Genomic DNA, 25,410 nt, shown 5'->3' with positions numbered 1-25,410 from the left:
CATAAAGCCATCAGCTATGTAACAGTGCAATCGGGTTATGCAGGACACTGTTAGAAACCTGTGAGGATGGAGTGGTTTGGGGTTGGTCCATTTATTTATTAATTTATGAAGAAAGAGGCTCTGTGTCTTGCAGTGTTTACTTGAAATATAGAGTGGCTGTTTCAGCCACTGTCTTGCTGCCATGTTTCATGATTTTCCACCTGGCATAGGAAAACTGGCACAAGTTAGAGGAGTACATACCCACCGCTTAGATTTCAAGTTTTGCTGCTTTAATTGCTTCCTAGTAAATAACTAGAAACCTTTTCAAAACAAGCATAGCTTGCATTTTTCCCTATTTGATTACAAAACCAGAAGCAAACATAGTAAATTCCGGAACAAATGACAGCATTTTTGTGCTAAATGTTTTTTCCAATGGCATTGTAAAACTCTGAGAATGAAGTTAAGCGGGCTGTTGCAATCCACCTGCCCACAAGCCAGCACTGCACCTCCTGGGTGAGGAGGACCATTGCCATTGTGGAGACAGGGCTTGTGAAGGCTGCGGAGGTGGGAGGAAGGCTGGTGCTCACATGTCCCCCAGGGCCAAGCAGAAAGGAAATCATGGCAAGAGACTGAGCAAGGCATGAAGAAGAGGGTGGCAGAGGACGTAATTCCATAGTATCACCCATGTTTTATGGTGTACTCTGGTGGGTTGACCCTGGATGGATTCCAGGTGCCCAACAAACCTGCTCTATCACTCCCCTCCTGAGCGGGACAGGGGAGAGACTCTAGACAACTAAAGGCTCATGAGTCAAGATAAGGACAGGAAGAGTTGTTTGTCTGACATATTCTCTCTTTGGCTGCAGTTGCCCAGGTTTTTTTCCTTTTCTTTAATATGTTCGAACAGAGGCACTGCCACCATCACTGATGGCCTCAGCTTTGTCCAGCAGCAGGTCCATCTTGGAGCCAGCTGGCATTGGCTCTATCAGATGCAGGGGAAGCTTCTAGCAGCTTCTTACAGAAGCCACCCCTATTGCCCACCCAACTACCAAAACCTGTCCACTCATACCCAGTAGATGTATGATGAGGGGCCTTGGTTTGCTTCATTGGAAGCTCTTCCCAGCCAAGCCCTGGGGATGGATGTGGACACGTGAGGGAGCTCTGGTGTGAGGGTTGGCTCGGGTTGAATGAAGGCAGCAGCATGGTTCTCCCAAACCAGGCACTTCACAACTGCAACCTAAGGCCTCAGCCCTCTCCTGCAGACCGGTTGTGCAATAACTATGATGTTTGCTCTTTTAGCCACACTTACCCCCTGGCAAGAGTGCCCCCCGCCCCAAGCAGCATTTAAGTCACAGAGCTGGAGAGGGGCTGGGGCACTGTGCAGTGGCTAGAGGGGCGGCTGCTCGGAGAAGCCCCAGTGTGTGCTGTGCTTCCCATGGCTGCAGCCTCCTTACAGTTACAGTTAATAACCTGTAACACAACAGAGAAGACAAGGCAAAAATCTCAACTTTGAATTTTGTGGCTGGATGGATCCAGTAATCTCAAAGCTATACAACATTTGTTGTTGGCAACGATGCGTCCACTTTTGATTTGAGTTTGCAAATGTAATATGCCGGTTTTGTGTCAACACAAAAGCTTCTCTGTAAAAAACATATACACACATTTTTCTGTATATCTGAGCATAAATATATGTGTGTGTGTGTGTATATGTATGTATATATGTACATGCTTATATACCTTAATTTTAAAATCCTCTCTCGCCTAAGAGAGACTTACTTTGCTAATGGCTAGTCATGCATGTTAGTAAAAAACTACCTTTTTACACTTGGGTGCCTGAAGTTAAGCAGGTTTTTCAAGGCATTTAGTTATTTAAAACCTAGATATGGGTTCCTCATGGTATCATCTACTTTTGCTAGTGAGATAAGCACCCACTGGGAGCTTGTTGCAACTCTGCATGGTTAAGCACCTCTCAGTATTTGATTCCGACCTACATGTTGAATCATAGAATCATTCAATGGTTTGGGTTGGAGGTATCTTAAAGGTCATCTAGTTCCAACCCGTCTGCCATCGGCAGGGATACCTTCCCATGGCGGGGGCGTTGGAACTAGATGGATGTAGTTTGCTCAGGCCCCTTTAAATATAACTATTAGATCATCAGTTCTGAAAACATTATTTTTGAGAAATTTATCATTTGAAGGCTGCAAACAAAGCTCGCAGTCCTCCTTCCGAAATTCAAGGAATGTTACCTCTTTTCAATGAATCACACTTCATTTTTCAATGAATGGGGAAAACCCCTCCTAACTAATGTATGTATTTTCATTTCCTGCACTACATTTCTTCAGTCATCTTATCAGTACATCTTTTGTCAGGGCTACAAAGGGAACCTTGCATCTTTGTCAAAACTGATCTGCTAGCAGAAATATTATGAGGCCACCTAAGAACCTGCAGCAAAAGCCAAGAAAAGGACACAGAGGCAAATACTTCTAAAAGAACTATTCAGCAAAAAAATGTGTTTTTAAAAAAAAATTTAGGTGTTCAAAGATGTGCTCCTGAAGCGTAATATAGTTGAGTAGTCAGGGATTTTGTAAGGTGGTTACTCCATGTCAAAGAGCAAAGGTACTTAGTCTCCCATTAAAAAAACAGGGAACAACAAGAACAAAAAAAATCCAACCAAAAAAACCAGCTCCTCCTCCAGCAAAACCTCTGCTTATCTGGAGCCCAAAAGGAATCTGCAGATGTATACCCCCTGCTTGAGAACAAAGTCTTCAGTCACTGGAATGCAATGCTGTAAAAACAAATACTACAAAGCCTGGTAACAGGGGGATGTCTCACTTGCATATTTTTTGTGACCATCTTGGTTTGCAGAGAAGGGGGTCCCCAAAGCATGTGAGCCAGCAGGATCCCTTTGTACTAGGTCGCTGTCTTGTTTGGCCAGATGTCTTCCCAACAGTGAGATAGAAAAACCAGAGCTCTTATTAAAATAAGTTGGGGAAAGGAATGGAAAAAAGCATGTGTCCAGCGAAACAAGGCACATTGTGTCCCATCTGATATTTATTAAACGTTGATCAAATCAGCAGTGAGAAATGCACATCATGCGGAAGTGACCCTGGCTCCCTGGGTTTGGAAGTGAGTGACAAATGTCTGGGAGCAGACCAACATTGAAAACACGTGTACAGGACACAGAGAGGAGTGTGCTGCTCTGGGAGCAACAATAACAAATGGAGAAGAGCTGACTTCAGCCGAGAACCCCCTTTTGCAGGTTTTACATATGTTCTGTCAATGGCGTGGGTGTGTAGGGTCTTTCCCTGTACGTTTACTCTGCAGCTTTCTAGATGAGAGGTTACACTTCTCGTGGTAGAACACTGCATTTTGTGTAAGCCATGAAAACAAGCAGTTGAGTGGGTAAAACTGGGAAGTTTTGTCAAATGAAAGCCCAAGCATGGGCTTCTTCAAGTCCTGACTCTTGGCTTTTGTGATAAACCTGTATAATTTTATGTCAACTTGCTGGGTTTTATGTAATCACAGCTTCTCCCATCTGTTGTTGCTTAATGTTTTGCCTATCATGTCTTTTCAGAGCAACCCTTCAATAAAAATGTGTCCTCACAGCATGGACTAAATGCATCTCCTGTATCAGAACAATCTTATTTGGGCTTGGTCCTTAAACGGGGTGGTGGGGAAGAGCAACAGGGCAAGCTGAAACCAGGCTCTGTGCTTGGGGACGTTGTGGAGCCCTGATTACACTGTAATTCATCCCTATACAGAGAAGGTTGCATTCCTGGCTTTTACCTTTGCTCATAGCCTGGATTATTTAACTGCACAGAAGGACATAAAAATGAGTCTTCCAAATCTTTTCTTCAAGGTACTCTTTAGTAATCCTTAGTATTTTTTATATGTTTACTAAACTAGAAAGTCAGTTGTATTTGCAATAAAGAGTAAATTTAATAGCTCTGAAAGACTTTACTGTGTCCATCTCTAGGCAAAGGAAAACAAAGGAGCCTGTTAGAGCTCTCTGGGTTTTGACTCCAGCCCTGGACCTGGGGCACGTTGGATGAGGGTAGCGGGATTTCGATGGCAGTCAGATACAGTTTTAAGCTGAGAGACAGAAAGTGCCAGCAGGCAATGCAGTACGCAGTTCCAGCCCAGTGTAGTTAATGGCATCGCTCCTGCCTGTATGATCGCTTTAGTACGCTGTGTTTATGTTATTGATACCAACAGCACCAGGCTGTTAAAGGATGGAAAGGTCTGGTTTTCGTTGGGGTGCTATTCTGATGTCAGTTTGAAATATGCAGAAAGTAAAAGTTCCGAAAAGCCAAAGTGCTGTTTTATTGAACCAGCGATAGAGAGGACTGAGGCAAGTGAAACAAGATCCTTATGAAGCCCTGGAACATACATGATGCTAGATGCTGAACTGCAGTACATCCAGTGACATCAGCGAAGTTGCAGCTCATTACACTACACAGGAAGCCAGAGTACAGTGACAGAAAACAGGTCATGTCATAAAATGAGTAATCTTAATATAAGACTGTAATCAAGTGAAACTTTTCTATGTGCAGTTGCTGTCAAAGGTTTTGTTTTAGTTTCTGCCTTTCTCTGTGCTTTGTACCTTTGCAGTCTATCAGTCTTCCCAGTTATAGATCTGTTCCTGCTTCCATTAATGTTCAAATAGGGAGGATCAAGCTTTCTGTTATCCGTGTATTTAGAAGGTGAATGTGATGTGCTTTGTGGCTCAAGCTTCTCATGTTTTTTGATATGTGGGATGTTCAAAGACTTACAGGATTGGAAGCTGAATTTTAAAACCTTGGGCGGGGGAACCTTTCATTGAGCACACAGGGGCTTAAAAAGTCCATTAGTACCAGCTAACAGCAGCAAAATGGTGCTTCAGACACCACAAGTACCCACTGTGAAATAATTTCAGTCTCTGAATACCCACTGCAAACCCTAAGAAAACTGCACTTTCCCTCTCCAGCTTTTTCAGCGAGCAGAGCTTCCCCTCTAGCAAACTCCTTGAGACCGTCAACCAAAGAAAACCAGCCCACATGTCAGGATCCATAAGCAAACTTGGCTATTGAATTGTGGTGCAGGAGTTATCATCCTTCCAAATCCAAGTCACCAATAAATGAGCTAAGCAACTGCTCATCTCTGTGCCAGCTCCCTTCCTTCCCACCTGCACAGGCAGGAGAGAAGCCTTTTCCCTCTGGAGTTTCTGTTCTTGGGTTTATGCTTACAAGTTTTGTCTTATTTTCCCCTAATGTTCCTGAAAAAAAAGAACCAGTGGTTCCCAACCGACATTATGCCTGAAGCCAAATAGACCCAAGTCTATGACATCACTTTCATTACATGGCAACAGAACATGACCTCATAGCTGAAAAGTTTAGAGAAAACATGAGATGACATAATGTGGAAAGTGGGCTGACCTACGAGAGATGCATTTCTGCCTTAGCCACGGCTACTATACGTGCAGAGGGAATTGAGGAAAATGCCTTGTCAAATAAACTTTGTATAAATCCTTTTCCTGAGTTGTTCCAGTATGGTAATCCCTCCTGCAAGTACCCTGGGCTTAAGGAAGTCACTGGAAAACGCGGTGCTTTGAGAGAGAGAAATACAGTTGACTTAACTTGATGTGTCGGTCACCCATCCTCCATGAACCAACGGGAAGTGGCTCGTGCTTTTCTCTTAAAAAATGAAAAATAAAAAAACGCTCTGCAGAAGGTCATGAGTTGGGAAAAGTAAAATCAGCTGTGGGTTAGGCCTCAGGGGAAATATAAGTTACTCATAAAAAGCTATGGAGCAAGTTTTGATTAGCTAAGTAATCTGGTACATAGAATTTATTAGAGCTTAAAGCTTTCCTGTGGGACTCCCCTAATAGTACACAAATAGAGTAAAATATCAAAGAAATGCATTTTCTGACAGACACAGAAAGCTACGTTAATCCTGGCCTGCTTAACACACATCGGAAGGAGGGATAAATCCCACCCATTCATTCCAGCACAGTGGTCCCGTTTTCATGTTTTTCCATCTTTGTGTTTTCTTGGTAACTTAACCAACACTTCCAACACTCTTGAGCTGTGCCCAAGGAGCACATGGAGGAAAGAGGAATATTGCTTTCCTAATAGACTCAAAGGTATCAAACCATTCTGCAAAAAGTTCAAATATAAAATAGTAAAGGCCTGTTTTCTCTCATCAGCTTGAGGCCCCCTTCCTTAAACTTGTCCACAAAGGGAAATTCACCAGCATTTTTCTGTCAGTATAGATGTACCACTAGCTTTACCAGTATAGCACCTCTTTCTTTTCTGTGGAAATAGTATTCTCCAAACCCCCCAAAAATATGAAGAAAATCTCTCTTATTATGGAAAGAAAGTGTTCACATGGTAACCATTTGTGGTAATGGTTACAAACCAGGACCAGTACTCCTACCAGGTTTTCACAATGTTATTTTATTTCTATATTGTCCTTTTGACAGAGCATTTACTGTCTCCTATTGCCCCTGTAGGGAGTCTGAATGCTAAGAGTGATGCCTGACAACAAGGATGCTAATAAACATTTGACTTCCAAAGCTCACCATAGTCTTGTTAGCACAATTGGAAAATAGTCCTGTCTCTCAGGAAAGGCACGGGTTTTCCAGTGAAGCAGAACCTACTTCTCTTCCATGTGCTGAAATCCCAAAGTGATTGTATCACTAAGCTGATTCTTTGACCACTGTAGAAGCTGTCCTGGCAGAATAGGCAGATAGGCACCCAAATATCTCTTACGTAAATAATTTGTTGTCTAGAAAATGGAGGAGAGGAAATGGGGAGATAAAACCAGCAATGTGTTCTTTGGCATTGTTTTAAAATTCTTAAAATCTTCTTTTGCAGGTATTCAGGAGGGGACTCAATGTACCAAATGTAAAAATAACTGGGCCCTGAAGTTTTCCATCATCTTATTATATATTTTATGTGCCCTGTTAACAATCACAGTAGCCATTCTGGGATACAAAGGTATGTATGCATGGAGCCCAACATTTCACTTTCAGCCAAGCATCCAAGCTCACTTCCACATATAAGATAGACAGGCAATTTATCACATCTCACCTTCAATATCAATACCTTGTCAATATTGGCTTTTTGTACACACATAACAACAAACTACAACCTTAGATTTTTACTTTCAAACAATTATAAAGTTTTGAAACTGGATTAGACATTTGAAAGTAAATAAAAATGTTAGAACAAAATGATCATTCTTCCACCATGAAGGAGTACTAACTGGAAGGCTCAAAGCTCTGTAACATGTGCTATACCTTGATTTCGTTGAGCTCTTTTACATATATCACACCTCTCCTGAATAAATGCCCTTTTTAATGGGAGATCCAGGAATAGTCTTACTAATGTAAAATTTATCACAGGAACAAAGCGTAGGATAAATATTACTTTGAAATATCTGATGTATTGAGTATCTACAATTATTTTGATGAGTAAAGACACTTAGATGCTTTTGACAGTTATTTCAAGGATTCTGCTAGTTGGGCAACACAGTTAACGAAGAAAATTTCATTTGTGCATGTCATCGGTTAGGCACATTGGGAAGCACAGCTTAGAGTTCCCATGCGTGTTCAGCACTAATTAACTGTAGCCCTTATACATTCTTATGAATGTTTTGATATCAATGCTGGCTTGTTGTGCAGTCACAGCTATAATAAGTTAAATAAATAAGGTGTGAGTTTCTGGTAAGAAAAAGAAAGTGAGTAACATCATCGTGAGTATTATAGCGGGACATTGCAGCATGTTGTGGAGAAAACCAAGCTAGCTTTAGGCTAGCTGCTTGAGTATGGCTCTGAGAGTAGCTTCAAAATCTCTCCAAGAAGCTGGGTAAATATTCATGTGATTAGCATGCAGTGTGTCCTGTGCCGCCAACAGCTGCACTCGTAGCAGAGCTGACATCACCTCTGGTCCTTTGCCAGTGAAAGAAAAGGAAATTGTAGAAATAGAAAGGGATAAATACTTATTTAAGAGGATTTGGTACAGTTTTGAGTGGAAAGAAAATTAAAACTACTTGGTTTCAGTGGAAGATTTAGCCAGGGAGATGAGAGAATGTGAAGGACAGATAGAAACACATAGGTATTCCTTTTTCATGATAAAGCAGATGGAATGTGGCAAATTAAAATCAAATGTAAAGAAATGCAGAACATTCTGTCTGGTCAGACTTTCTCCTGAAGAACATGTAACTGATCTCTGAAAGTCAGATTCTGAGGAAAAAAGACTTTCTGGGATTCAAAAACTTGCTCTTGATCTATAAAGATAAGATCATTTGGTTATATGGACTAGGGGAGGACAAACTTAGGCCTTTTGGAGATATAAATCTGCTTACAGAAGACGAGGATAGGATCCTTCTGGGCTATAACCCAGCCACTAAATGCCTGGGATTTTGCAGAATTTTCCTCAAGAGAGTTTTACACAAGGCCATCAGTTGTGGGGCTCACCAGAAGACTCAGACCTCACTTGGCATCAGAAACAGCATATCAAGTTGGAGGGACCATTGCTCTATATCTTGCTTTGGCAAATGTTTGTTCATGTGTGTGTAGGAAGTAATAGCAATAAGGAAACTGTCCAAAAGATCTCTTTGGGAGAGGGAGTTTCTCTTCCTCATTTCAATCCCCAGTTTTCAAGCTGCTTTCTCTATGGGAGCCTCTACCACTTGCTCCAGGCTTTGCTCTCATCTTGAGGCCCCACCTTTACTACTCTGATTTCTAAACTTCCTTCTTGTACTGAGTGGTCCTTGGTGCCCGACTGGGTGCTAGTCTTTCTGTCATCGCAGTACCAAGCCACATCTATCCAGGGCAAGGACGAAAGAATTTCCTCTCCCACAAAAAAAAAACGGGAAAAATATTATAGAAAGGTGGATAATGCCCATCTTGCTCACAGACCTTAAGACATCTTGGTGACCACTGCTCCACCACTCACTGACTTGGTGACTGCTCCAAGTGAATGCCAAGGGAAAAACGCGTATGCTGGAGAAAAGTCCTGTTTAATCCAAGCCTTCTGTAACACCAAGCAGCAAATGGTCTTATGTCAGGCTTTACTTTCGCCCTTTTCACCTGCAGCTTAAGAGCTTTGTCTCCACAGTGCCTAAGCGCTAATTTGCAGGGAAAGCATGAGTTAGACAAAACCCCAGCTGGTGGTACATATTCAAAGGAATTATTGCAATATTTTTGATCGTTGAGAAAGAATTAGGCCTTAAAGGAAGAACAAAACTCAAAATAAAATTTTATAGAGCTCTTGAACTCTCAACTCTCCTCTCTGCATCAGAGTTTGGCTTGTCTTTTTTATTGCAATATTACACTGAAAGAAGGAATTCTGCTGGCATCAGGGATTCTTTCAGTCTCTTTGCTAAGTTTCCATTAAATTTGCCTCCCACACTTATGTTTATAAAGCCCAAAACTACTTTTAAAACTTTCATTTCCTACGTGGTATTTAGATATCCTTTGTGATTTAAAATGTTAAAACTACTAATCAGTGGATTAAATATGGCAGGCAAAAAATAACTCAATGGGAGGCAAAGTCAACATAGAACAAACCTCCAAACTGGTGGTAAAAATTACGTAGTAGGTTGGAGAAACCTGAAACCGAAACATGAATTAAACATCAAGGTCATGAAGGAACAACAAGCCAAGTTTACTATTAGTTTGCTTTGAGAAGACATACTAACTGATTGTTAAAAATGTTGATAAAGCAATCTGTAATTTTTTACACATTTTCTTAAATGCAAAATACAAAGTTGCAATTTTTCTGACACCAGCCAGTGTTGGATAAGCCTATTGAAGGTGAATGATCTTCCTGTGACTCACGTCAGTGAGGGAAGCAACCATGCTCTTAGCTTGAATTTCTGGTAGTTCTCATTCTCCGGTCAGTCCTTGTTTTTAAGTTTCTTGACTAATGTCCACCATGACTTTCATCTGCGTCTATTATCTGTCTCTCAGACAGAGTTTGCTTGCCATTACCTAGGGCCAACACACCCTGGTGAGATGACACATTTTGTCCCTGCCTGCCAATCGTCAGTAAGGCTTCTGATTAAAGTCCTGCTTTGACAAATTTTTGGGGTGTTACACACAAAGAATGACCACAGCTACAGAATAGATTTGTCCTTTTTAGTGTGAGGTGTTGTTTTTTTTTACTTTCAGCAATGAAAATACAATACAGTGTTGTATCTTTAATTCCATCTTACTGCCAGTACAGACTACTATATATTGAAAGGATTTCTACTATTTTCATTTGCTTTGGAGTCTTCAGGGGAATATTTTAATCCAAGTTTCCAGTGTTAGATTTCATTCAACCATGAAAATATTCTTGTTGTTATAGGACAGTATAAAATCTCAGTTTTTGAAACTTCAGATCTGAAGTACACACTAGCATTCATTTAAAAAACAAAAGGAAGAAACTACATTTTCCTTTCATTATTGATACTATATATTCATTTGCCAACTCCAACTGTGTTTCATAACTAGAGAAAACAGGTGAATATTACACTAAATCTGAATTAACGAGACCCATAGGTGATGTCACGTTGTTAGTCATGGCATGGGTCCAGCAGATACACTTGGAGTAGGCCTGCTTTTTAAATCCAGATGCTTTCACGAGGTTCTGTCTAAGTGCCTGGAGCGAGCCATGTCCTTCACAATGACTACCCAGAAACAAAGCAGAACACCGCAGCCTGAACAAGGAGCTGCCTAGAGCTAGCCAGAAGGAAAGCCAATATGATCCCCACGCTCGCTGCATGTGATGCGTTGGTGTAGGCATGCATCAGTGGACAGTAACTGAAAGACCTTTGCTGATCTGGGTTCCAGCCTGGAAAACAGTTGGGCAGGATGAACAGAGAATCAGTTCTGGCTTCATTTAGGAAAAATGGCATACAGCATTTTGACAAATAACTTTAATTGGCAGTGAAACATTAGTGAGATGAAATGCTTCCTAAAGCAGAAAGTGTTGAGCAGTGGTCCCTCTGAAAAAGCAAAGTCGTTATTGTAGCTTGGATCTGGTGTTTAGCAATCCATGTGCCATCGTCCCAAATGCAGAAAGCTGCACTCTGACTCCATCTTTACATACACAGTAGTCTCTGGTTTACTGGCTTGTTAGCAGTTTAGAAAGGAGCAGGCAGGTAATTCACCAAAGGGCGCCTGGTCTCTCTGAACACCTCGAGACTTTTTCTCTGTTGTAGAGACAGACTCACCTCAGTGCAATTGCAGCAGAGATAATTTTGGCCTGATGTTTCTCCCATTGGTTTTGGGGAAGCAATGAAAGCCTGCTGTGTAACTGTGGCACCCAGAGTCAGAAAAAGAAGCGCAAAAATTAGTAAAGAAGAAGCACTTGGTGGACTACCCTTTAAAACTGGGATTCTTGTGGTTTCTCATGAGCAGTGAAAGATCTCTAAATTTCCACTTCTCGTTAAAAAAAAAATAAAATCTTGACATAGCAACAACTACTATGAGGCTATTTCCTATCTGCAAATTATCTCATGGACAGAAAGAGTTAGCAGTACTCCCTATCCCACACAAGTTTACAGAATTGGCTTCACTATCTCAAGACACGGGAAACACCTTAGTTCTTCTCTTTTAAATGGGGAGGCTGGCACAATAACTCATGTAGCCTCTCCTAGGGTTGGTGCGGATCCATTTTGCTCCCAGTGTAACAAAAGGGCTAAATAATCTGCTGATGAGAAGAAATTTCTGCCCTGGTTGTGGTTTGAATGCAAAAGTGCATTAGACTAGGTTTGGCGTGGAAGCTGAAGAGTGCCTCTAACCTTGCAAGCATTTCACATTTTTGTCACTGTAAGCCACTCTGGACTCTTTATTTGTTGCTCTGCTTTTTCCGTTTCCATATCAATTCCATCAAATAATCAGATTGTCCCAGTGACAAGAAAATGACTCAGCCATTACAAAACAAAGAGCACATCAGCCATAAATCTGCACTTGCTCCATGACCATCCTTTCAACCTTAATGAGGCACAATGGTTTCAAGACCATTTTGAGTGGTCTGTACGATTATCAAGATGTTTAAATGTTGATCCCCAAAACAAGGGCAGAGCGACTGACGTCATTTACCTGGACTTATGCAAAGCATTTGACACTGTCCCGCACGACATCCTGGTCTCAAAATTGGAAACTCATGGATTCGATGGATGGACCACTCGGTGGATAAGGAACTGGCTGGATGGCCGCATCCAAAGGGTTACAATCAATGGCTCAATGTCCAGGTGGCGGCCAGTAACGAGTGGTGTTCCGCAGGGGTCGGTACTGGGACCAGTACTATTTAATATCTTTGTCGGTGACATGGACAGTGGGATAGAGTGCACCCTCAGCAAGTTTGCTGATGACACCAAGCTCGGTGGCGCAGTTGACACGCTGGAGGGAAGGGATGCCATCCAGAGGGACCTAGACAGGCTGGAGAGGTGGGCTCCTGCAAATTGCATGAAGTTCAACCAAGCCAAGTGCAGGGTCCTGCACCTGGGACGTGGCAACCCCAGGCACAAATACAAGTTGGGTGGAGAATGGCTGGAGAGCAGCCCCGAGGAGAAGGACTTGGGAGTGCTTATGGATGAGAAGCTCAACATGAGCAGGCAGTGTGCACTGGCAGCCCAGAGAGCCAACCGTGTCCTGGGCTGCATCAGGAGAAGTGTGGCCAGCAGGTCTCGCGAGGTGATTTTGCCCCTCTACTCTGTGCTCGTGAGACCCCTCCTGGAGTACTGTGTCCAGCTTTGGAGTCCTCAACACAGAAAGGACATGGACCTGTTGGAACGGGTCCAGCGGAGGGCCACAAGGATGATCAGAGGGATGGAGCACCTCTCCTATGAAGACAGACTGAGAGAGCTGGGGTTGTTCAGCCTGGAGAAGAGAAGGCTCCGGGGAGACCTTATAACAGCCTATCAATACCTGAAGGGAGCCTACAGAAGAGCTGAAGAGGGACTCTTTGTCAGGAAGAGTGGTGACAGGACAAGGGGCAATGGTTTTAAATTGGAAGAGAAGAGATTTAGATTAGATATAAGGAAGAAATTCTTTACAGTGAGGTTGATGAGGCACTGGAACAGGTTGCCCAGGGAAGTTGTGGATGCCCCATCCCTGGAAGTGTTCAAGGCCAGGCTGGATGGGGCTTTGAGCAACCTGCTCTAGTGAGAGGCGTCCCTGCCCATGGCAGGGGGGTTGGAACTAGATGATCTTTAAGGTCCTTTCCAACTCTAGCCATTCTATGATTCTATGATTCTATGATTTAGTAATGGCATCTTCAAACTGCTATCTCAGACCAAAGTTTGCTAGCCAGCTGGCATTTTTTAATGATTAAAAGGCATAGGGAAAAAAATGTATTCTTTTTAAGGAGAAATGGCTCATAGCAAAATAAAAGGAAGTCTTCTCTCATAGATCTGAACCTTTAGCAATCACTCTGCCTTTGCCACACAACACTGTGCTTGAAGCATGGAAATAGTGTTAAAAGAAAAGGACTTGGTTCATGAGGAAAACCCACAAAGAGGGATTTCCTCATTCAGGAGAGAGATTCCTCATGAGCAAAGAAACGTTTGGGGACTGTTGGCAGACAGAAGAACTGGAAGAATGCTGGGTCCCACCAGCAGATAGGAGCTCGTCCTTCCAACATTTCACACAGCAACAGCAGAGTGTAGTGTCAGACAAGGCAATTTCAATGTGGTTTCTTTTTTTGTTTGATGGTAGTGGCATTTTTTTTGTTTGCTTTATTGTTTACTAGACTTTTTCATAATTTCACTTTATTCTTTCCGTAACATACTGTTCTCTTTCCCCTAGTTGTAGAAAAAATGGACAATGTGACAGGTGGCCTGGAAACGTCCCACAGAAGATATACAGAAAAGCTCACAGAGGTGGAGAGTGATCTGAAGAAATTAGGTAATCTACACACAAGCAAAGGACCTTTGTCTTATGGCTTTGGGGTGTTCTTCTAGCAGATAGTGGCAGGAAATTTGTCTGAAAAATCTCTGGCTATGACAAGATACAGCACTTCTATTCCAATTTCTCAAGTACTTGGGAAAGCACTTAAAATAGTTAAGATCAGCTCTACTCAGGACAGCATTTTAAGCATACTTCAGTGTTTACAGTTCCCACTGAAGTCACTCTGAAATCATTTATACTAAAATAAACAGACACTTAGAGGTTGTCCTCAGGAGAGAGTCTTCTCTGAGGTAGAGATGTAAAACATAGCAGAAGCTGTTCCACAGCTCAAGAGATTCTACATAAAATGAAAATCTGTCTCCCAGTCATCTTGAGGCTGGTTTAGCAATCAAGATTCAAACCTGAAGGCCATTTTAAGGGGTACACAAATAATCAGCTGTTGAAAACTGTCATGTCTGAGGCAAGTTGATGACTTCTATAAAATGTTTCTTAATCATCTCAGGGAATACAGGACACAAGGTTGTTATGAGTTCAGGTCTCCCAAGTGCTATCAGTTCTCAATTTGCAGGAAAATGGAAAAAGATCATGGATAAGGATTTTGCTCACTCAGTGTACATTTCTACTTTTGTTCCTTGTCTGGAAAGGAAGCAGAGTTGTTTATTATAAATGTATATATACATAGACTTATAATTCATATAATTAGTTTTTATATAAATATTCATATGCAATACATGCATGTGCTTCTTGAAATAAGTTTTGTTTAGCTTCATAAATCATATATTGAGACATGTATTTCTAGGAAAAATTACTTGCAGCTTGATCATAAATTTTTACAACTTTCTCCCCACAAAAAATAGCTCGATTCTGATGTATTTTCACACTGCATTTAGTTCAAAGACATGGAGTAATTCAGTGGCATGTACTTTTACTGGTACATACACAGAAGTAAATGTTACACCTTAAAGCACATGCAGCCTTTTGTGGGTTATATTTGGGTTATTATATTATGCTGATTAAATGTTCACAACTGGGAGCACCTTTGGTTCATTCACGCCCACACATTTTTACATGCTGCTGGATGGCTGGCCAGTGAGATGCTCGGGACCATCAGTTCCTATTTAAATGGAGGAAGTGCCGTGGAGGAAGTAAAAAAAGTTATGAGGCAATGTGTGTGGGAGGCATAAAGGTAAGCGAACTGCTGTAGGGCCAGATGGATAACAGCATGTGGTGAATGAAAGACAGGCCTTCAGGGATTAGCTGTATGTGGACCTGGCAGTTGTCAGAGCTGTGTGAGGAACACAATATAATTTGAGCTGTAACCAAGAGGTAAACATAGAGTCAGAGCTGAGAAGATCCTGGAGTCAGACAAGTGGCAGGGAGAGGAACTGTGCTCGGGAAGATGTCAATCCACGAAAGACTCCATAAACATTTCAGACTAAAGACTCACAAGCCACCATTTGATGTTCACCATCATGACTCATTCAGATACCCCAGAAGAAGGCTCCATACAGAGCTGTATTCACTGTAGTTTATGAAAACCACTCTGACCTCTCTTGGAGTCATCTTTAATAATGGACTTCAGACTGCATAATTCATAAATATAGCTATACTTAGATGAGGACAAAAATATATGGACTGTGTGTAGGAGAGGGAAGTGATTGAGGTCAAGAAAGGGAATCTTCCCTGAGAGTGAGTGTTGACTGCTTATTTCCTTGGTTTCCATGTCTTGGCTGATGAGCTATGCTGCCTCAAAAGCTTAATCATACTCAGGCAAGCTCCCAGAAGTATACTGTAGGGCAGTGTAAGCAAGAGCAGAGATGTTCCTCTAAGATTAAAGGTTTTGCCTTCCTGAAACTCAGAACATGAGGAAACAATAATAGCAAAATTAATGTCATTAAAAGCAATAGTAGTATGTTAGAGAGAAAAACAGAAATACATCATATCCTGTCATATCTGGAGTAGCCTGCTGGCAAAGCTTTTCTCTCTAACCCAGATTGTTTTAAAATAGGTATTAGAAATTTTTAAAACTAAACCCAAGAATTTAAAAAATGAAATGATATGTACTAAATCACAGTGAAGATATTTCGCCTGCCAGGAAAAGGAGGAAGAAAACATGAACAGCTAAAATTTACCTCTGAGCTTTCAGCAATAGCCAGTTGTAAATTCAAATCATAAACTAACTGGTAACTCTTTAATATTTTGAATTCTGCTTACAATTCAGTTTTCATTGAGAATACAAGCACTACTTGTCTGAGTATATTCATTGGTTTCTAACGGTAGTTTTTCCTGTATATGACAACAGAATCACCATTTTTGGCCTCCTCAGCAAGACACAAGGTCTTCATCTCTTTGATTTTTTTCTCTGTCTAGTGGCAGAACTTTCCTTAGTAGTTTCTCTTTTCTGGAATAGATAGCATAAAAGTTCTGTGGACAGAACATTTTGACAATCTGACTGTACTTAAAATAGACTGTGCTTTTTTATACTGTGTTTTAAAATACTCATCCTAAAGCCTTTAAATTTTTTTCCTGTACAACAGATGACCAAGCTGGACAAAAAGCCATGAATACTAACACTGAACTGTCTAGCTTCAGATCTGACATCCTGGCTCTTCGTCAGCAGCTTCATGACATTGCAGAGAAAACTACCAGAAACAAAGATACACTGGAGAAGCTGCAAGAGTCTGGAAATGTATTGGATGATAGACAGAGCCAAATGAGAAGTGCCTTAGATAGTAACTCTTTTATGATCATCAGTGTCAATAAGACTCTTCAGGCATATACTGGCTATATCAACAATCTTCAACAAGACACAAGTAATATTCAAACAAACTTGCAAAACCAAGTGCATTCTCATAATGTGGTCATCATGAACCTGAACAACTTAAACCTGACACAAATACAGCAAAGAAATCTTATCAGTGTCCTGCAGAAGTCAATGGAAGATACAAGCTTAGCTATTCTAAGAATCAAGAATGACTTTCAAAATCTGCAGCAGGTTGTCCTTCAGGCCCGGAAAGACACTGACTGGCTTAAGGAGAAAGTACAAAATTTGCAGACTTTGGCCGCCAACAACTCAGCATTGGCAAAAGCTAACAATGATACACTTGAAGACATGAACAATCAGCTCAGCTCCTTCAGTGGGCAAATGGAGAATATCACCACAATTGCCCAAGCCAATGAACAAAATCTAAAGGATCTCCAAGAACAGCATAAAGAATATGAAAACAGAACTTCTGCCAAATTCAACCAGCTAGAAGAGAGGTTCCAAGTCTTCGAAACCGATATAGTCAATATCATTAGCAACATCAGCTACACTGCTCATCATCTACGGACACTGACTAGCAATCTCAATGAGGTCAGGACAACTTGTACAGACACCTTAAGTAAACATTCAGATGAGCTTATTTTTATGAACAGCACACTAGCCAATATTCGCTTAGACTCTGCATCTCTCAAGATGCAACAGGATTTGATGAGGTCAAGGTTAGATGTTGAAGTTGCCAATTTGTCAGTAATCATGGAAGAAATGAAGCTGGTGGATTCCAAACATGGCCAGCTCATCAAGAACTTCACTATCCTACAAGGTATGCAGCTTCTCTAATGATGCCCACAATGGTCTATGCTGAATGCCTGCTTGCATTACTTCTTTAGTTATGTGGAAGTTAGTTAGCACATGCTGGTACAGAGTTTTCCATTATCTAATCCTAAACTTTGGAAATGTAAATGTGGTTTGGATATTCCTTACAAATTTTCCTATGCCTTCTCTACATACTTAGAATAGGGATGTTATGAAAGAAGGTTCTGACTTAGCAAAATTTTATTCTGAGTGACTGACTGACTGGATCTGCTTTTGATTTAGTTTCTAAAATAAGCTAGTGAAGGTGTGGAGCTTCAAGAAACCAATCCCTGCTAAGGAGGAAATGGCTAAAAAATATACGTTGGACTATTCCCAGAAAGGTCCACCCTTACTGAAAAACAAGTTGCTATTTCACTTTAAGCCAGTTGTTAGTCTGCCAGAAAACATCCTACTTTGCTTAGTTTTTAATCCTGGGATATTTTATTTTCTCCAGAAATAAATAGCATCGAGTTTAGGAGGTTTCTCCCAGCCAAGTATTATCCCAAATGAAAAGAACGCTCATATTTCCAACCTGATGTGAACCAGTCAGGCCTAAAACTCTAATCACAAATATAAATCCATTGCTCCAAATAAACTAAGACTGTTATAGAGCCAAGATTATATGTCAGTAACCTTAACCTTTCTCATTTCAGCCAGGCCTAAGTGACTCCAGGTTAGGAATTTTTCTCTGGAGTAGTTTAAATGACGTAGGATGGAGGGAGGGGTATGGTATTGGCAAGGCATTTGCTCATCCATGATCAGAATCCAAATTTATTTTGTTGTTTATTTCTGTCACAATATTCCCATTTCCTACTGTGGGTACTGTTCTCTTTCCTGCTGTAGCTGGCCAATTAGCAACTAGTACTTCTGGTCTTTACCACAGTTGCCCTATTCCTCACTATCCATCATTTTGTCTTGTTTTGATGACCCATTATTGACAGAGCAGAAAACAGGGTCATTGCAGGAGAAAGAGTCCTGTAGTCTAAGAGCGCAGAGATGGGGCTAGAAGCAAAAGGAAGCGCAGCAGAGTGAGGGAACGCGAGCATCAATAGTCAGGACTGCGTGCATCGACAGCACAGAGTGTGTCTTGCAGGGACTGCACCTCGGCTGGTCACCTGCAGCATGGTGTCACTGTCCAGTTCCAGGACAAGGTGCATCAGATTATTTTCTTCTGTACCCTGTATTTCGTGGAGGCTGAGGAAAGAGCTATAGTAGTATATGGTGCCTGAGAAGCAGATGTACTTTTACAAGCACTGCTCGAAGTAGCTGTTAGCCCAGTTTTCGCAGTGCTGAACATCCAATGTTGTTGGTCTGAGATATATTACACAAAAACCCCATGTGGCCTTTTTGTTTTGTTCTGTCCATATCCCCACTTTGCATGCTTACATTGTTTCAGGCCCTCCTGGTCCAAGGGGACCTAAAGGTGACCGAGGCCCTCAAGGTCCTCTTGGCCCCGCTGGCCTAAAAGGACAAAAAGGAGAGAAAGGCGAGCCCGGGCCACCAGGACCTGCAGGTGAAAAGGGCCCACCTGGGCCAACTGGGCCACCAGGAGAAAAAGGAGGGAAAGGTTCAAGAGGATCACCTGGCTCCAAAGGTCAGAGAGGTTCTCCTGGCAAGACGGGTCTGCCTGGACCAAGTGGAGACCCAGGGCCACCAGGTCCACAAGGCAAGGATGGTCCACCTGGGCCACAAGGCCCACCAGGATTTCAAGGCCTGCAAGGAACTGTTGGAGAACCAGGGGTACCAGGACCTCGAGGACCACCTGGGCTACCTGGAGTCCCTGGGCTGCCTGGTCCAAAGGGCCCACCTGGACCACCAGGGCCACCAGGTCCAGGGATGCCAATGGCACTGCAAAGTGAACCAACGTCAGTGCCTGAGGCTAATGGTAAGCTGTCAACACAACACATGCATCTTTTACTGAGATACAAATATATGTAGCGGTGCTCACCACTTAGTTATTGGTTCAAATAACCTCTGCTACCTTAGATTAAATCTCTGGGATTTATCACAAAGAACTTTGTTAAGTGAAGCCATACCTGTTGGTCTTCCTTCTGATGACCTGAAACTGATTTAAGTTAATGTTTACAGCTAAAGAAAACGCAGCAGTAGTATGAGTAATAAATAATCCCCTTGACCACACAGTTTAGCCTTGATTTCACAGAATCAGGATCCTAATAAGTAAGTTCCCAAACTATATGTAAGTGCTTTAGGTGGTAACATGCTGTAGATGAGTACGGGATCCTCCACTATTTATTGGCCCTATGCAGAAAGTTACCACTGACCCATTGAATTATCAGTAACAGGTTTAACACAAAAAATTCACATCACAGGTTGTTCTCCTCATTGGAAAAACTATACAGAAAAGTGCTACTACTTTTCTATTGAAAGAGAAATTTTCGAAGAGGCAAAGTTATTCTGTGAAGAGAAGGCATCACGTTTGGTTATCATAAACAACAAAGAGGAGCAGGTAATTACCTTCTCTTTCTGTTTTTCAAGGAGAGAGTTTGAAGTTATTTAACATGTGGAAGCCACAAGGCAAGTGGGAAGCTGAGAGCATCATGAATTCATATAGTGAAGTAAACACAGTGATTGACTCCAGTTAGCATTTTGTTCACCTTCTGCCCGCTCAGCAGCTCCTCCATGTGCAGAAGGGCAGTGTGAGTACAGCTGGTGCTGGGCACAGAGCAGCCAGGAAGGCTGGCAAGAATTGTAGAAGTTTTGAACCTTTAAAGATGGAGTCCATTATGCCTTGCATATTACGCAAAATGTGCTTTTTGCAGTGGTGAATTTAATTTAATTTTAAATTTTCTGATTTAAGACTACCGTGACCCAAAAATATTTTTAATCTAACTATACTTTTACTAATGTTCAACATAATTATTTGGTGGCTACATAGCAGTGGGGATGTCAAGATACAACTGCTTGCTCTTTGGGTTTTTCAGTTTGTATTTATAAGATGTTGGCTGTGACTTTATGTCAACCTAATTTTCATGCCTAGCTCTCTACCTCACATGCAAACACTGGTGGATTCTAAGATGGGCAAGGGGTCACAAAGCCAAGTCCTGAAACATATCTTCAGCTTAGAAGAATTTCTCTGGCCCTTCCTACTCTGATAACAAACATGCTCATGAAACCAGAGTGGCAAATTGGATCCAAAGAAGGTTGTGTTTGTTTGTTATGGACTAAGATCTTTCTTCCACAGCAATGGATAAAAAGGCAGATTTTTGGGAAAGGCAGCTTCTGGATTGGGCTAACGGATTCAGAGAAGGAAAATGAATGGAGATGGCTGGATGGATCCTTACCAGTTTACACGTATGTAAATAAAAAGCAATGGTGTTTATTTTCTGCAGATGCTATCACTCTTGCTGACACTTCTACAAGCAGAATCTAGAAACTATCCAATGGATCCAGAGGGTTGTAGATGCCAATGAAATAATTTGTTACCGAGGGTGCTGCTGAACTGTTTTTTTCTCTCTCCCTTCTCCATGCACAAGGCTTTCTTTCCTTGCCAGGAAGAAAACTGAATGTTGAATGAAAGAATCACAGAACTACACAGCACAGTGTTTCTTGCCAAAACATTTGCTCCTGACTTTTATTACAAAGTTGAGATGGAAAGCACAGACAGTTTTGCTGTCTTGGTTTGAATTTTCCTTATTTGCATTACAACTAGCTATAAATAGAGTGCTCGTTCTGATAAAAAATGACCAGCCTTTAGATAAAGCCCAAATCCAAGTGGAAAACATTAAACATAAGGAAAATGCATGAAACGAGAGTGTCTAAGCTTTGGCCATCTGAGAAGTGAACTGGCAGCTCTCCAGGAATCCTAGGGCTACACCTAATTTGTCCTAAATGGAACAGATTGCAACCACCCAAATTTTTAATACCAAGGAGTGGACTACAGAGTTTATAGAGCTGAGCATGCTGTGCTCCAGAAAAACAGGCTACAGTCAGTCAGATGTTACGAAATGATTAGCTGTGATCTCATTGGTGTTCATTTTGATGAGAAACATGGAAAAAGTCAGATGTATTTCAAATGAGCCATAATATTTTTCCCGTTTTCTCCCTCCCCGTTTTCATCTTTCTGTCTCTTTATGACAGCACTGTGACTGATTCCCACTTCAGCCACTGCTTTCAATAGGTTTCCACTACACTGTGGTTTTAGGTGCCCTGTTGTAACCTCAGAGCTGTCAGTTGCTGATTTTCAAAGTATTTCATTACATCTGGAAAGCTGTGTGTCCTCCCAGGTGCCTGTGTCAGGCAGGCATGTTTTTCAGCTGAGCATTGACCGTATCAGTCAGCAATCACAAGCTCCCTTCAACAACCTGTTTCTTCAGAAAAAAGGAGCTTTTAAGTCCCGAGGTTGGAAGCGTTTCTCACTTGTTAAACAAAAACAGGATGAGGAAACACTTGCTGCAAGCTTTTTACATGCTGCATTAAGTTTCACCATCAAAGCTAACGATCTCAAAAGATACATGTGTATATATACTTTGTGCATTCCTTATAAGTCCAAAAATTCACTTCCCATCCAAATATGGGTCCGTAAAACAGATAAATCCTTGCTGTGCCTCCCAAGAGGCCTGCCTCGGTGTGGTCGGAGGGCTTTGCAGTGAGAGGTGGCAGGGTGCTGCCATCCTGGGCAGCATTCAGGAGCCCGCTGGCTCTTCTCAGTCCCATCTGCCGGCAGGAACGCGGTGCGCAGGCTTTGCAGGATTGGAGCAATGCACATGGAGCATGGAGCACTCTCACTGTATGTGCATGTACATTCAGAAACTGAAATAAAAGTTCATCAGTCTAATTTTAGGTCTCTGAGTTTTGGCAGCCCGAGGCCAAATAGATTCCCTTCTCTGTAATACATCTGTTTTCCATTTTCAGCAAGAGTTATGTATTGTTTGTTTCAACGTGTATTTCCCGTTCAGAACAGATCTCATGATGTTTTTGTTAATTTCTTGTGGTGAAAAACTGTCATGTGCGCTGCGTTGTGCAATCATATCTCTTGCTTTTTGGTTGAAAGAAACTGGAAAACCGGGCAACCTGATAACTGGAGCCATGGGCACGGGCCAGGGGAAGATTGCGCCGGGTTAATCTATGCTGGGCTCTGGAATGACTTTTACTGTGAAGATGTTAACAATTTCATTTGTGAAAAAGACATGGACAAAGGTAAGCAAGGCGCTTGGTTTGGTTATTTCACCCTACCCCTAGGAGGCCAAATTCAAGTAAATTTTCCACAGCTATAGAGGAGAAGATCCAGGCATAAGACTAGGTGCTATGGCAGCACTTTGTTGAGGAAGAAGGGGAATCACACTTGAAGCGCTTCTACTCAGATCCAGCCCAATGTGGGCTTTTCTAATAGTCTGCACGATGCAGGTGCTGATTTTATTGCAATAAATCTTGTGCTCTTTCACCATAAGAAAAGAGCAGCCTTCAAGCTGGCTGTAGACATAGCATGCTCTGCATCTTGACCATCTCCTGTAGACTTCAAACACACCTAAAATTTCAAGCGTAATTTGGCACATGTGCTCCAGACCCTGGCCACACTGGAAGCTGTTTTTATAGGCTCAATGGCCATGCAGGGGGGAAGGCTGGCCTTAGGATGGCTCAGGGACCAGCCTTCGAAAACCTAAAGAACTCTGTTTTGAGAGTTTGTGCAACAGGAGGCACTTGGTGACTGCTAAGAAGGTTTTAAAATTCCCACTGGTGACAGATGTCCCTTAGGGCTGAGAGGCTGGGTCCACAGGCCATAAACAACTCATCTGTTGCAGTTGGAGAACCCATAAACTGCTAACGTGTCCGAGCAGTCACCCCAGTGATTGCCACAGGGTGTTTCTTTCTGCTTATATGGGCAATGGCAGAGGGCAGGTTGTTCACACGGCTGCTTAGAGCCCAGCCCCATCATCACAGAGCTAGGTGGTATTTGTGTTCATGGTGGAGCTCTGCCCAAAACACTCTCTCCTCCATACAACCTATTCAAACATTGCTTTGCCAAGGCTGCCTGGCTGCTCCAGTCGCAAACATGTAGGCTGAATTTCCATGAAGGCGGGTGAAGATGTCAGCTAGAGCCAAAATTACATCCCATCCGTAAAAAATGCCCCTCTAAACCAAACCAAAACAAAGTGCTGAGTAGGCTTTGTGTGTATATAACACTGTTTGGGTGTCCAGAGTAAATGACCATGTGTAAGTAACAATGTAATTTGCCTTCATCTTCTTACATACATTTGTTATTTTAGGAAAACTTCATGGTTTACAAATATTTATCTTCAGGACTTACAGGATCTGAATATGCGTCCACTTGAATTTTTAACATACCTTGATCTCTCAAAGTTTTCTTTTTGGAAATGCGTTTAATCTTCATAGGTTTTTAACATATGTTTTTTGTTTGTTTTTCTTTTTTCTCTCATACTGTAGGGCAAATATTTGGAGTGTAATAGGCTGTGACTTTACAGATACCTACATATTACGGAAATTTACCTAAAGAAAATCCTGGGAGAGAGCAACATTGCCTACCAAATTTGGAAAAAAAAAACCACAACAAAAGCAGGCACTGAAAACTTGTTTAAATGCATAAAGGAATTCAGCAGTAACTGTTCTCCAGCATCTTGCAATTATTTGAGGCCTTTCAACCCACATCAGGAAATACCGTTGGACTAATTCTGTTATAGATTTTCTTCCCGACCAGTAACCATATACATAAGCAACTTTTGTCTTCTGAGAAACAACATTCTGTCAATCTGAGTAAAACTGTTGATCGCTCATATAGAAAAACATATAAAGCAACTGTGTAAACAGTATGTTTCATTTGCTAAAATCCCAAATGTAGGAAAATTATACAGATACACGAATATATAGATTTTATATAAATATATATATATAGTCCAACTCTTATCAATAATATGGAATATACTTTTAAGAGCTTTTAAAACTTTGTATTTTTGTACAAAATATTTGCTTTTTACAATTGTTCTCTTTTTTACTGACTTTTTTTTTACAAATATAGTGCACAGGGGCCAAAGAAAACAATAAAGGTACTAATAATTCATTAAGGTTTGCTGTCAGGCTTAGTTCAGCTATAGAGAAATATTTTTCCAGTTAGAAATATTTGTACTTTCCCAGATGATTTGTTCTGGTTAAATAACTTTTAAAGCGGATTTTAGATAGTGTTTTCATGATTATATACGGTCTAGTCTGCGTGTGTAACAATTAAGTTGACTAAGGACTAGATACTCATTATAGCTCTGATCACAGCCAGTGTTGCACCAGGGTACTATGCAAAGACCATGTTAATAAAAGCTTTTCCTTCCTTCCATCCTTCCTTCTTTCCTGCCTGCCATCCTACCTTCCTGCATGCCTTCCACTCATGAGAAATGCCACAGGAGTAGATCTCTGAATTTTTAGAATGATTCTGAAATGTTTTCATGCCTTCTTCCTTCTCATGAGGAATTCTACCCCAGTAGGTGCTACCCACATTGCAAGTCAAGCCCAGGTGAAGGATTTTATAGAAACAAATGAGCTGCACACACAGAAATATGTTTCTTTTTAAGACAGATTTCAATATTTGGTAAGAAAAACATGTCATACTCGGAAAAGTCGAATCAATTTGCACTTCTCCAGAGTGCTTTGTAAATTGATCTCTCTGTTTTCTTGAACCAGTACTTCTCTCCCAGGCAAACTAGAAAATAAAATATGCTGGAAAACAGAAAGCAGTGTGGCTAATGAGATGATATCATCACCCAGCCAGTTTCCTCCATGGTCCCATGAGCTGTTGTCTAGGCAGCAGTACTACTTATCAGGAATTAAAAAATTAGCAACCAGTTGAAGTTCATTAGCAGAAACCCTGGTTTTGGTTCCCAGTTTTTATACTCTTTCCATGGCCACACGCTGTACGATGAAGGAAGTTGTTTTGGCTTCTTGGGCAGAAGAGTTGTATTTTCCATTGCCTCCT

The 25,410-nt window shown here is 41.5% G+C and overlaps 1 protein-coding gene across 1 annotated transcript in view; it reads left to right on the top strand.

Moving 5' to 3' along the window:
- The window catches only part of COLEC12 (collectin subfamily member 12), a 30,040-nt gene extending 4,882 nt beyond the window's left edge, over positions 1-25,158 (top strand). The window contains exons 2-9 of the mRNA XM_074146793.1: positions 6,831-6,953; positions 13,757-13,855; positions 16,396-17,442; positions 18,871-19,359; positions 19,805-19,941; positions 20,677-20,786; positions 22,486-22,631; positions 23,877-25,158. Coding sequence (XP_074002894.1) covers positions 6,831-6,953; positions 13,757-13,855; positions 16,396-17,442; positions 18,871-19,359; positions 19,805-19,941; positions 20,677-20,786; positions 22,486-22,631; positions 23,877-23,896 — 2,171 coding nt within the window. The 3' untranslated portion in view covers positions 23,897-25,158. The remainder of the gene's footprint in view (positions 1-6,830; positions 6,954-13,756; positions 13,856-16,395; positions 17,443-18,870; positions 19,360-19,804; positions 19,942-20,676; positions 20,787-22,485; positions 22,632-23,876) is intronic.
- Positions 25,159-25,410: the final 252 nt, after the last annotated feature.

Source organism: Numenius arquata, chromosome 4 (genome assembly GCF_964106895.1).
Source record: "Numenius arquata chromosome 4, bNumArq3.hap1.1, whole genome shotgun sequence".
Classification (NCBI taxonomy): Eukaryota; Metazoa; Chordata; class Aves; order Charadriiformes; family Scolopacidae; genus Numenius; species Numenius arquata.
Note: the sequence above shows the minus strand (reverse complement) of the source record. Positions and strands in the feature narration are given on the sequence as shown.